This window comes from Pelodiscus sinensis, chromosome 26 (genome assembly GCF_052426305.1).
Source record: "Pelodiscus sinensis isolate ZL-2025 chromosome 26, ASM5242630v1, whole genome shotgun sequence".
Taxonomy (NCBI): domain Eukaryota; kingdom Metazoa; phylum Chordata; order Testudines; family Trionychidae; genus Pelodiscus; species Pelodiscus sinensis.
The window spans coordinates 18113897-18126686 of NC_143077.1; the positions used below are offsets into that span (position 1 = coordinate 18113897).

Genomic DNA, 12790 nt, shown 5'->3' on the forward strand with positions numbered 1-12790 from the left:
CGCGGCAGCCGCTCGGCCTCGGGCGTCCTGCAGCGCTAGGCCTCGCTCCGCCCGCGCCCGGCCCCCATTGGGCCGCGATGCCGCGCTCTGATTGGCTGCGAACGCCAAGCGTGCTGATTGGGCAGCGCTGGCCATGCTGGCTAGGGGATTCGCCGGAGAGTTCTAGCATCGGGCGCGCCCATTGGCTCCGTAAGTACCCCGCGCGAGTATGCCGTGCCGTGATTGGCGGGCGCAAGCTTCCTCAGCTCGAAGGGACCGGGGTGCAGGTGGGATGACGGCGGCCGCGGCGCCCTTGAGCGGGTGAGGGGGCGGCGCGGCCTCAGCCCCTTCCCCTTCCCGCGCTCGGCAGGCCCCGCTCGCGGTCCGGGCTCGCTGCTTCTGCCCGCGGGAGCCGCTGAGCGTCGCGTCCAGGCGCAGGCCGGGCCCTTTGCGCGCCCGCTGGCGTCAGGCCTGTGTCCCGGCGCGAGCGGGTTCCAACCGCCCGGGGCAGCGGCGGGAGAGCCGGCCGGGAGCCCGGTGGCCCCTCGCAGAGCGGGGCGGGGAGCCTAGAGCGGCCCCCCCCGGCCCCTCCCACGGGTACACAACCTGCCCCCCCCCCCCGGCTCTGGTGCGCGAGGGGGATGGGGGGAGCCCAGCAGTGAGGGGTTGTTGGGTTTGGGGCCGCTCATCTCTGTGCGGCTCCCGACTGACTCTTTCCTGTGGGTCCGTGGCCGCCACCCCCCCCCCCCAAAGTTCCACACTCCTGTTAGTCACCGATTTATTTTGGCGTAACCTCTCCTGAGTAAAAACCACTTGGTCAGCTGCGTGGAGTCTACAAGGGGCCACAGGACTCTTCATTTTCCCAAATACAGACTAGGGTTACTGACTGTGTTTAAAGTTACAGGCTAACGCAGCTACCCCTCTGAGGCCATCGGCTACCCCTGTGAAATAGGAATGAAGTGTCTGTGAGGCTGAATTCTGAGAATAGGGCAAAATTGGCTAGTTATTATCCAGAGCCAGTTTATAGTCACGTGTTCATATTTTGCTGTATCTGCCTAGGTACTTGAATACTTAGTGTTTTTGAGGTACTCTTCTGACATACCCTACTGCAGAAAGCTCTTTGAAATATATCATAGCACCCTTTTATCCAGGGAGAAACTGAGGCATAAAGTTTAGTAACTTGCTCATAATTGTACTGAAAGTTATTGGGAACTGTATCATTGAAGAACTCGGATTGTCTGTTTCCTCAACTTGTTCTCTATCCACTTGATTACACTGCCATAACGTATAGTGTGAGCACAAGACACTATGGACACATCTACACAAAAGTCGAATTAAGCCACGCAGCTTCAGCTATGTCAATTGTGTAGCTGAAGTTGAAATTAGGGATGTTAAATATTGATTAACTGATTGAATAGTTGATGGGATTTAATTGATAAGGACTAGTGCACATTCCACCTTTGAAATGTACAAGAGCACCAGTGGGGGCTCTTGGGCATTGTAAAGAGGAAGCATCTCATGGAGCCTGAGGTCAGTGGGGGACTCGGAGTCCACCCCAGGCTCTATGCAGCATTTCAGTCTCTGAAATCCACAAGAGCCCCTACTGGAACTCTTGAACATTTAAAAAAGAAAGCACTACTGCTGCTGTGCCCCGCCCCATCCCATGGAGCTGGAGCTGGGGGGAACTGACTTTTAAGCTGGCTCCCCCCAGCGCCCTTCCTCTTCAACCCTTTGTTGCCTCTTTGTGATAGCGGCAGCGAGGGGAGAGGGAGAGGGAGGAGGAGTGACTAGTTGACTAATGTGTTGACTATCCGATAAGCTTTTGCTTATCAGGTAGTCAGTCGCTTACATCCCTAGTCAAAATAGCTTAATTCGTCTCTTGGCGCTGTCTACACAGCAGGTAGACGAAGGAAGAACTCTCTTCTTTTGACTTCCTTTACTCCTTGGCTGTGTCTACACTGGCACCCTTTTCCGTAAAAGGGATGCTAATGAGACACTTCGGAGTTGCAAATGCCACAGGGGATTTAAATATCCCCCACGGCATTTGCATGAACATGGCTGCCGCTTTTTTCCGGCTCGGGGTTTTGCTGGAGAAAAGCGCCAGTCTAGACAGGATCTTGCGGAAAAGGGTTTATCTTCCGCAAGATCCCGTCTAGACTGGCGCTTTTCTCCGGCAAAACCCTGAGCCGGAAAAAAGCGGCAACCATGTTCATGCAAATGCCATGGGGGATATTTAAATCCCCTGCGGCATTTGCAATTCCAAAGTGTCTCATTAGCATCCCCTTTACGGAAAAGGGTGCCAGTGTAGACACAGCCCTTGTGAAATGAGGGTTACAGGAGTCAGAGTGAGAAGTCTTCCAGCTCGCTATTATTTCGAAATAATGTCTTGCTGTGTAGAAGCGTATTTGGTTATTTCAAAATAACATCACTTATTCTGAAATAACACATCTGTGTAGACTTACCCTATGGTATCAGATATTTAGAAATTAGTGAGAGTGAAAGCAGTGCAGATAAAAACCATCCCTGAAAAGTTTTCCCAGAGTTTATTTCTTTTATCACTAATGAAGATATTTCTTTCAATAAATGGTGTCTTTCTTTATTTCAGCTACGAATAGGGTTGCTCCACAGCAATAAATGGGACATCTAATACATGGAAACAAAGTAAGCTATAAAGGTTGGGAAAGAATTGTGGAATGCATACTCTTAGAAAACTTCCCAAATGAAGTCTGTGAGACCTGAGGCAATGGAGACTTTACCTGAACTCTATGATGTCTTCCAAGGAGAGGTATGTGTGGTGTTGCTTAGGGTCACAAAAGAAGCGTGGGAGACATGAATGGTGCAAGATACTGAGAGATAATAGAGAGCCTTTCATTTTTAAATCTTCAGTTCAGAATCAACCCTAGATACAGGCAGTAAAACTAAGTGACCAATGTAAAATGAGCTTGTGTTGTGTACTCTGGTTCATAGAGAGCAAATGTCCACATCACAAAACCCACTACTGTCACAGCTGTCTCACACTGACCTCCTGTTGGCATTCTCGGTAGAGCGTTTAAAGAATATGTAGGTTAGAGAGAGAGAAACGGAAATGAGACCCGAGGGCCATCAAAAGGGGCAGTGCCAGAGTGATGGGTTTTTTTAAAGCCATTCTCGTGATCTTGGCTTCTGGGCTCATTATTTTTGTTCACTCCTTTATGCTAGAGTTGATGCGCATTGACAGGGAGGTAAAGTCGACTTCAGTCTCTAGTGCTGCTGCCTTCTACTGGCAATCTCAGATTAAAAATGTAATACGCTTTTTTGTAAATACTAATGTTTTGAGAACCGGCTGAGACTTTTATTGCAGGTGTTATTTCATTAGATGTCTTAAAAATAAAACCACTTCAAAATAGTCACATTGCTAATGTCATTCTGAAAAGCAATATCTACTAATTTTGAGAAGATTAGCTAAGAATGTGTGTTCATAAACATGCTAGTCCACTCTTAGGATGGGAAAAGCTGTCTGCAGAAAATTCATGCTGATAATTTCTCTCAGCCAAGTCTAATTTTCGACCCAAGTGTAGGGGAATCTGAAAGACTTATTGCTTTAATTTTCACATTGTGTTGAGCTTGGGGATAAAGCTTTCCTTCTGCCTCATGCTGTGAGATACAAAAGACTTTGGCTCTTAAAGTAGGAAGCTGTTTTGAATAGCTGCTATCAAGATAATTTGTTGCTCAGTCTGGCACAACTTGAAGTTCTGAATTTCAATATTTTAGGTTCACTCCATGCTTGAACTTAGCATAAAAATCCGCAGTGCCCTTAGTTCCTTTCTTGTAATTAAAAAGGGAAGTGATATTCTGTTATCGTCTAAAGAGCCTTACGTAGTATGTTTAACTTCAAGAATGGGAGAGGACAAAGACTAGAATTAGAGATATCACGGGACTGGCAATGAGCTAAAGAGCCTCTCAAATTTCAATTGGTTCAAATCCAGCCTTAGGCCCTGATTCCATAATAATGCTCTACACGGGTGGATCCATGCAGCACCTAATCAACTTCAGTGAAGTTCTGTGCAAACTCACTTGTCTATTTGCGTAAGTGTGGCAAAATTATTAGGGAGGGCAAGTTTTACCATCAGATGTTTGTTATAATTATGTGAAACTAGTTGGTGGGTCTCAGTCTAGATACTAGTGGACCAGTATCTATTTCAAAACCACCACTGCCACGGTTGGCACTGACCCATCTTCTAGTGGGCAGTCTCATTAGAGAGGCCTACGATTACAGGAAACCCCCACGTTACGATTGCCCGAGTTGCAACCCCCCGCACTTACAACCATTTTTGTAAGTGTGGAAGGGGCTGAAACCCCCTGACTTACGTCCTTAGCCCGCATTTACGACCGTGCACGGCGCCTATTGTAAATGTGGGTTCGAGTTACGACGCCTCTGACTTGTGACGCTTCCCCAGGAACTGATCGCATCGAATTTGGGGGTTGCCTGTAATCTGAGCATGGAGGGAAGGGTTAACTCCACCTTAGTGCTAGGATGAGGTCCTTCAGAGACATGCTGGTTTGCAGATTTGGGGATGTTTTTCTTGCCTGTCCAATGTCTGTTCCACAGAGGCTGTAAGTTCAGCATTAAATGTATTCAGATGGTAAAATGTTAACTCCTGCTGCTAAATATAGCAAATAGACGCTCTTTGAAAAATACCATTTTTCAAGATTTGTCTGTACTCTTGCAGGGCAGGAAATAATAATCCTGTGCTTTTGTTTGTGTGTGTGATGGAACAATAATTGTTATGTAGCGCCTTAGGTCAAAAGCTGGTGACATGAAGCAGACTCAGGAGGCAAATTAGAAACAGCTGAAACCAAAAAAGTGCACGGAAAGAATATGGGTTGAAGGGAATGAAAAAATAAGACAGAAAATGGGTGTAATGTACAAGTTTTTCTTTGTCAATGGAAATATTGATTTTCTTTGCAGGTTGCTGCTGTAACAGAATATGGGGCATTTATAAAAATTCCAGGCTGCAGGAAACAAGGTTTGTTTCTCAGACTAAATTTTCAGACTGGGTTTCATACTGATTTGCTTAAATCATACAATCTAACCCTTGTGGAAGTTGTTGGCATTTTCTTAGAAAAGTCTGCAACATGAGTCTACAGTTTACTTTTACCCAGTTGATTAAATCCAATTTCCCAGTGTGGGGTTTGGTTTCTTACTTAGATCTTGAATGTCCCATTTATGCCACGTAAGAATTCCAGATATGGTAATAGGGCTATATAAATGCTTGCATTAATACTGAACATACTCATATAACACTTTTTCTGTAAATGAAAATAAATACATTTCCAGGTGATTGTAAGACACTAGACTGGACTGCAGCAATTCCCTTCAAATTCTGGTTCTGACATGTTTAACTTCTGTTACGGATGGGAATTCATAGATGGAAGGAAAATCATAATGGCAAATCATTGACTTGCACTAAGTCCAAGCTTTCCTGGTTATTTTTCAGATTGTTCCCATTAGTTGTGCGAAAGATTTGTATTAACAGGTGAATGCAAGGGAAATTAGAATTTTGCAGGAAATCCTGCCAAATGCACAAGGTACACCAACTGAAAAAGTATTCAATATCTTTTTCTCCAGTTTCTGAGTTGCAGTGGTACTAAGGCACTATGGGTTCAGTAGTTAATCTTGGTTATAAAGTCTCATGGCAAATGTTTAGTCTGTGCTAAATAACATCCCGTTTGGTTTCCCTTAAGTGCGTTAGGTCCACAGGATTGGCAGGAATGAACACTTGTTTGTGCCTGTTTAAATTAGCATCCTAACAAACAGTGAAAGTGTTATTTCTGTGAGTTGCTTTCTTATTAACAACACTCTAAGATCCATAATTTGCAGCATCCCATTTTTCCCTTCCCACAGAAGTGATTCACGTTCAGAATTAATTAACACTGGGTTTCATATAGTAGGTATCTAATTCGGCAGTTTTTGTGGATATCTGCAGTTCACTGAAGTCCTTAGAGAGTTTTGACCCAGTCTCACAGTAAGCTCCATATGGCTGCAAGACTCCGATCTGCACAGAACTTCTTGTTTTACGAAAACCTTAGTTTTGCAAGCAGCTTGGTGTGCGCAAAGACTTGCAGGATCAAACTCTGTGGGGTACATTATACCAGTTCTGTGATTAGCTGTCAGGTTCTCGTTAGGGATGTAAGCAACTAGTCCACTATTTCCTCGACTTTATTGCTCCCCCCCCCACTTGTTGCCTTAAAAGCCGGTTCCCCCAGCACCATCTCTACGGGGGCAGGGGAGTAGCGGGGACTGGGCACAAGCCGAGAATCCGTTGATTCCCGACTTGCGCTCACTCCCAGATGCTGTGACTCTGCTTTTTAAATGTATTAAGAGCCTTCCAGCTTTTAATACATTTAAAAATCAGAAGCACAGTGAAGGGGACCCAGCGTGAACTGGGAATCTGCTGTCCCGACTCATGATGGATCCACCCCGCTGCACGCCGGCCTTTTAAATGTATTAAGAGCCTGCATGCTCTTAATATGTTTAAAAATCAGAAACTCAGCAGGGGAGACCCAGTGCAAGCCGGAAATCAGCTGTCCCAGCTTGCGCTGGGTCCCTCTGCTGCACTTCACCTTTTTAAATCTATTTAGAGCCTGCCTGCTATTAATGCATTTAAAAGGCAGAGCTGTAGCGGGGTTAGTTCCCGGGAACGCTAACCCCACTGTGGGTTCCCCTGCTTATTGACTAATCAATGGAAAATCCCTCAACTAGTCGATTAGTTGATTAAAATATATTTAACATCCCTAGTCCTCATTTTTCAAGAGCTGATTCATTATGAGATTTGAGCAGATTTTGGTGGGTTTAGGTGTCTGCATTTGATGTAATGAGGTTTTAAAAAACCTTCTCATTTTTATTCTGCATGAAATGGTGATTGAAGAACCCAGCTATTTAATTTCATCTGAAGAAGTGGGTTTTGCCTACAAAGCTCATGATATCATCTACTTGTTTGTTAGTCTGTAAGGTGCTATTGGTTGGTTTTTTTAAGTTACTTCACCTGACATTCTGATTTCCTTGAGGATAGAATGTTATCTTCAACTATGACCAATTTATTTTATTTTTTTTCCTCCCATAAAAACCTCTAGGCCTTGTCCATAAAAGCCACATGTCAGCCTGCCGAGTGGACAAACCATCTGAGATGGTAGATGTTGGAGACAAAGTATGGGTGAAGCTTATTGGAAGAGAGGTAAAATTGTTTCTGGTGTAAAAAGCACTGTGTAAATGAAGAAAAAATTTGCAACTACTGCAAGCTAATGCTTTTCATGTTAAAAGAAGCTTAGTGTTTCAATCACTTTGTATGGTGCAGGCCTGGGCAAATTACGTCCCGGGGGCCAGATCCACCCAGGGAAGCCACTTGTCTTGCCCCACCTGGACGCCACTCATAAACGTGGCTGTGGGGCTGGTTTCCTTTAAAAACTGTGAGCCCAGAGGGGAAGGGCAAAGCTTTAGGAGCTGCTGCCACCCCCAGCACAATTCCATTGGCCAGAAACTGACCAGTGGGAGCTGCCTGTTTCAATAACATGCAGCCATGAAGCACAAGGGGCTCCTGAGCACATGGCTGCAGCCTGTGCAGGGGGTGGGGCAGGCAGGGAGGCTGATTCAGGAACTGCTGCTGGCTGGTAAGTCTCCCAGCAGAGCCTACCTCTGGCACCCCAACCCCTCCCTTCCCCAACCTTTTTCCCCCACTCCTGTCCCCTACTCCACATACTCAAATCCTCTGCCCCCCTCCTATACTCCAATTCCTTGCCCAAGCTCACAATCCAACCCCCTCCAGTCTAGTCCAGTGCCCCAGGTTTCAACTTTCTCCTTCACCCAAACTCCCTCCCTTTCTCCTTCACCCAAGCTCCCTTCTGCACCCATCCTCCATCCCAGACCCTGCACATTCTCCATGAATATCATGGAAGAGTGCAGACCTCGATCACTTTCCAAATTCTTGGAGCTGCCCCCCATCAAAAATTATTGCCCATCCCGGTCTAGTGCATGATGCTGATGTTGTAAATGCAAGCTAGTCATGTTCCTTCCCACACGAGGACTTGAGGACCAATGCCTAGGCATCTGATTTGCATGGACTTGAAAGATCACGTGGCATTCTTCGTAAAAGTAGGAATGCATCTGTGATCAAATGTAGTTTTGCTTCCCCCCTGCACAGTTGTTCATCCCACTGTTTGTGGGTTAGCTTCTCACTCGGTAGGTAACTGCATGACTTAGAATATAGAATCCTAGGCTGGAAGAGACCTCAGGAGGTCATCAAGTCCAGCCCCCTGCCCAAAGCAGGACCAATCCCAACTAAATCATCCCATCCAGGGCTTTGTCAAGCCGAGACTTAAAAACCTCTAGGGATGGAGATTCCACCCCCTCCCTAGGGAACCCATCCCAGTGCTTCACCACCGTCCTAGTGAAATAGTTTTTCCTAATATCCAACCTAGATCTCCCCCACTGCAACTTTAGACCATTGCTCCTTGTTCTGCTGTCCCTCACCACTGAGAACAGCCTCTCTCCATCCTCTTTGGAACCTCCCTTCAGGAAGTTGAAGGCTGCTCTCAAATCCCCCCTCACTCTTCTCTTCTGCAGACTAAACAGACCCAACTCCCTCAGCCTCTCCTTGTAGGTCATGTACTCCAGCCCCCTAATCACTTTGGTTGCCCTCCACTGGACCCTCTCCAATGCGTCCACATCCTTTGTGTGGTGGGGGGCCCAGAACTGAACACAATACTCCAGATGTGGCCTCACCAGTGCCGAATAAACAGGAATAATCACTTCTCTAGATCTGCTGGAAATGTTCCTCCTAATGCACCCTAATATGCTATTGGCCCTCTTGGCTACATGGGTACACTGTTGACTCATATCCAGCTTCTCATCCACTGTAAACCTCAGGTCCTTTTCTGCTGAACTAAATCATAGAACCATAGAGCTGGAAGAGACCTTAGAAGGTCATCAAGTCCAGCCCCCTGCTCTAGGCAGGACCAATCCCAACTAAATCAACCCAGCCAGGGCTTTGTCAAGCCGAGACTTAAACACCTCTAGGGATGGAGACTCCACTACTTCCCTAGGTAACCCATTCCCGTGCTTCACCACTCTCCTAGTGAAATAGTTTTTCCTAATATCCAACCTGGACCTCTCCCACCACAACTTGAGACCATTGCTCCTTGTTCTGCATCTGTCACCACTGAGAACAGCCTCTCTCCAGCCTCTTTGGAACCTCCCTTCAGAAAGTTGAAGGCTGCTATCAAATCCCCCCTCACTCTTCGCTTCTGCAGACTAAACAGACCCAGCTCCCTCAGCCTCTCCTCGTAGGTCATATGCTCCAGCTCCCTAATCATTTTGGTTGCTTTCCACTGGACCCTCTCCAGTGCGTCCACATCCTTTTTGTAGTGGGGGGGGCCCCAGAACTGAACACATTACTCCAGATGTGGCCTCCCCAGAGCCGAATAAAGGGGAATAATCACTTCTCTGGATCTGCTGGCAATGCTCCTCTTAATGCAACCTAATATGCCATTAGCCTTCTTGGCTACAAGGACACACTGTTGACTCATATACAGCTTCTCATCCACTGTAACCCCCAGGTCCTTTTCTGCAGAATTACTACTTAGCTATTCAGTCCCCAGCCTGTAACAATGCTTGGGATTCTTCCGTCCCAAGTGCAGGACTCTACACTTGTCCTTGTTGAACCTCATCAGATTTCTTGTGGCCCAGTTCTCCAATTTGTCTAAGTCACTCTGGACCCTATCTCTCCCCTTAAGTGTATCTACTTCTCTCCCTAGCTTAGTGTCATCTGCAGACTTGCTGAGGGTGCAATCCATCCCCTCATCCAGGTCATTAATAAAGATATTGAACAAAACCGGTTCTAGAACTGATCCTTGGGGCACTTTGCTAAAAACCAACCACCAACCTGGCATCAAACTGTTGATCACTACCCGCTGGGCCCGGCCTTCTAGCCAGTTTTCTATTCATCTTACCGTCCATTTATCCAATCCACATTCCCTTAACTTGCTGGCAAGAATATTGTGGGAGACCGTATCAAAAGCTTTGCTATTTAAGTCAACATATATCACATCCACTGACTTCCCCATGTCCACAGAGCCAGTTACCTCATCATAGAAGCTAATCAGATTGGTCAGGCATGACTTGCCCTTAGTGAATCCATGTTTACTATTCCTGATCACTTTCTCTTCTTCCAAGTGCTTCAAAATGGTTTCCTTGAGGATCCCTTCCATGATTTTTCCAGGGTCTTCTGTGGTGGTTATATAGCATGTGAAGTACTTTAGAATTCATTGGAAGTTAAGGTGCTATATAAATGTAAACTCACGATTGGAAATGACTCTAAGCCCATTCTTAGCAAAAGCAGAGACATTTCTTAATTCTATTTAAGGGAATGATTTTCCTTTGAAAGGATACTTCTAAAATATTTATTTTTATTTTGCAAGTCTTTAAAAAGAGCTTTGGGACTTGTGTCAGTCTTCTCTTCTTTGTGGTATCTAAAGAAGGTCTGGTGAAATTCATGTTTGTTTAAAAAATCCATTTAAATTTAAATATACTCAAAATTAAATTTGAAATTGGTGGATACCTAAATTTATAAATATTAAAATCACTTAGAAAAAGTTAAGCAGCCTGTGTTTGCAGCTGAGTTTTAAAGAAAGTCAGACCAGTTGGTGTATGTTACTGGCCAGGCTCTTGAAACCAGATTAAATATTAAACCAGCTTTTGAAAGCAGTAGCATTTGTTGCAGGTGTAGGGAGAATTATTTTGTTTTCATTTAAGTTTGTTCTGCTAGTTCAGTTCAATGACTAGTTCATTCAAAGATAAGAAGCCAGTTGACACTTGCAAAGGCAGTAAACTTGTTTTCCCATTCCAATTTATGAATGTGAGATTGAAATGTATTCTAAATTTTAGAAGTGAACAGAAACTATTAAATTGATCAATTACAGAAAATATTTGCTTAATAAATCACAAGTTTTCAGTGTAAAATATGTCAGTTTCTGGCACATTCAAATAGAGCTTGAGACAAGTCATAAGAAAAAATTAGTCAGCATACTAATTTTAGTATCTGTTGTTTGATATCATACTGAGAGACTAGCAGAATGTAAAGATTATCATATGAGATTACACCATGTTTTTCCCCAAACACAGAACAGAAATGTTTATTGAATGCTTTTACCTTGTCTGCATTATTTTTAATACTTCTACCATTTCCATCTAGCAATGAACCAGTATCATAATCAGTACTAGTGTAATGGGGTTGGCACTCACGTCACATAAACGCCACCGTTTGGCCAAGTGTGGCTTCCTGCACTGCCTCAGCTTTAAAAAGACTTGTGGCTATGCATCCCTCTGGCCAAGTTATACAGCCTTGTGTGCAGTCACAACCCCTTCCGGGGTACACCTCTAACAGAGGCCCAGACTGGTACCCTCTGTAGCGTCTCTCTCCAACTGTTTCCCCACTCAGTAGAAGAGTGGTGCCTCCAGGGCTTCTCCTCCTGGAGACAGTGTCCGAAACAGCTCCTCACTCTCAGCTGTCCTTGGTTCCGCCAGCCAGCTCCCTTGACCTTCTCCCTGCCAAGTCTGACTGAGCTGCTTCTAGTCCTGCAACTTCTTTTATAGTCCCTCCTGGCTCCTGGTTGACTGGTTCCTCCACAGCCACTCTAGCCTCCTGGAATACTTCCCTATGGCTCTCTTGGCCATAAGGCCTAGCCCCATTACAACCAGCGATGACTGTCTGTGTGAGGTCTAGGTGCACCTTTAATCTCCCCATCCCTGCTTGGCCTTCCTGGAGTACACCCATATAAGACTTCAAGGTCACAGCCATCACTTATCTTTGATGGATGTGCCTTTCCTTAGAGTCAAGGGTTTAGGACTCTAAATGGTGCAGTTCATTGGCACCACAGCAGCAGATCTGATGAGAAGTGAAGACCTGTTCTTGCTATATATGCAGAACTTTTAGCCATTTAAAGTAGAAAAAGTCCTCTTTTGGGGAAAAATTGTGGGAGTGTCTATACTTGCCAATCACTTTTTGCAGAGAAACTTAGAAGTTTCACTGCAAAAAGAAAACTACCCTCCACGAAAGATGGACAGCTATTACTGATGATGCTTTTGCTGATGAGCAAGTGAAGACCTGTTCTTGCTGTAGGTACAGAACTTTTAGCCTCTGCAGGAGATCTGCTGCAGCCAGCACCTTTGCTGCTTTGTTGCTGAATATACAGACATCCACCCCTCACCTGTATAGTCCTGGGAACTTGGAATCTCTATCATTAGAAATATTTAAGAGCAGGTTAGATAGATGTTGATCAGGGATGATCTAGACGGTGCTTGATCTTGCCAAGAGGGCAGGAGACTGGACTTGACGACCTCTCGAGGTCCCTCTAGTTCTAGTGTTCTATGATAAACCAGCCATGAGCCTGCCTAGGACCAGAAAGAAATTTTCTTAGTGATCAGGTTATTCCACAATTGTCTTTTTGGAGTTTCTTGTATAGCCCCTCCCCACAAAATATTTGGTCCTGGCCACTATTAAATACCAGATACCGTGTAGATGGGCCTATGATCTGATGTGGTAATTTTTATGATCTTATTTTTGAGACAATTATTTTTAAGTAATCTACTCTGATCCATTAACTAGAACACTGGTATGTAAATAAAACTGAAATAAACTTGTCAAAATTCAAATACTTTGTATGCTTGACTTTAGAGCATTCATTTCTGTGCTAATTGACAGCTTTACTTGTTCTTTGTGGGCTTCCCTGTAGATAGTGGAAATTAACCAGGTTCTGCTATTATCCCTCAATGTCCGTC

General features: G+C 45.0%; 1 protein-coding gene across 5 annotated transcripts in view; it reads left to right on the forward strand.

Moving 5' to 3' along the window:
* Positions 1 to 49: 49 nt before the first annotated feature.
* Positions 50 to 12790, forward strand: part of ZCCHC17 (zinc finger CCHC-type containing 17) — a 29290-nt gene continuing 16549 nt past the window's right edge. For 2 of the 5 annotated variants that reach the window (XM_075908885.1, XM_075908889.2), the window contains exons 1-4: positions 218 to 300; positions 2585 to 2764; positions 4928 to 4985; positions 7093 to 7193. In XM_075908885.1, coding sequence (XP_075765000.1) covers positions 2699 to 2764; positions 4928 to 4985; positions 7093 to 7193 — 225 coding nt within the window. In that variant the 5' untranslated portion in view covers positions 218 to 300; positions 2585 to 2698. The other 3 variants (XM_075908888.1, XM_075908886.1, XM_006127823.5) reach the window with 3 other exon arrangements.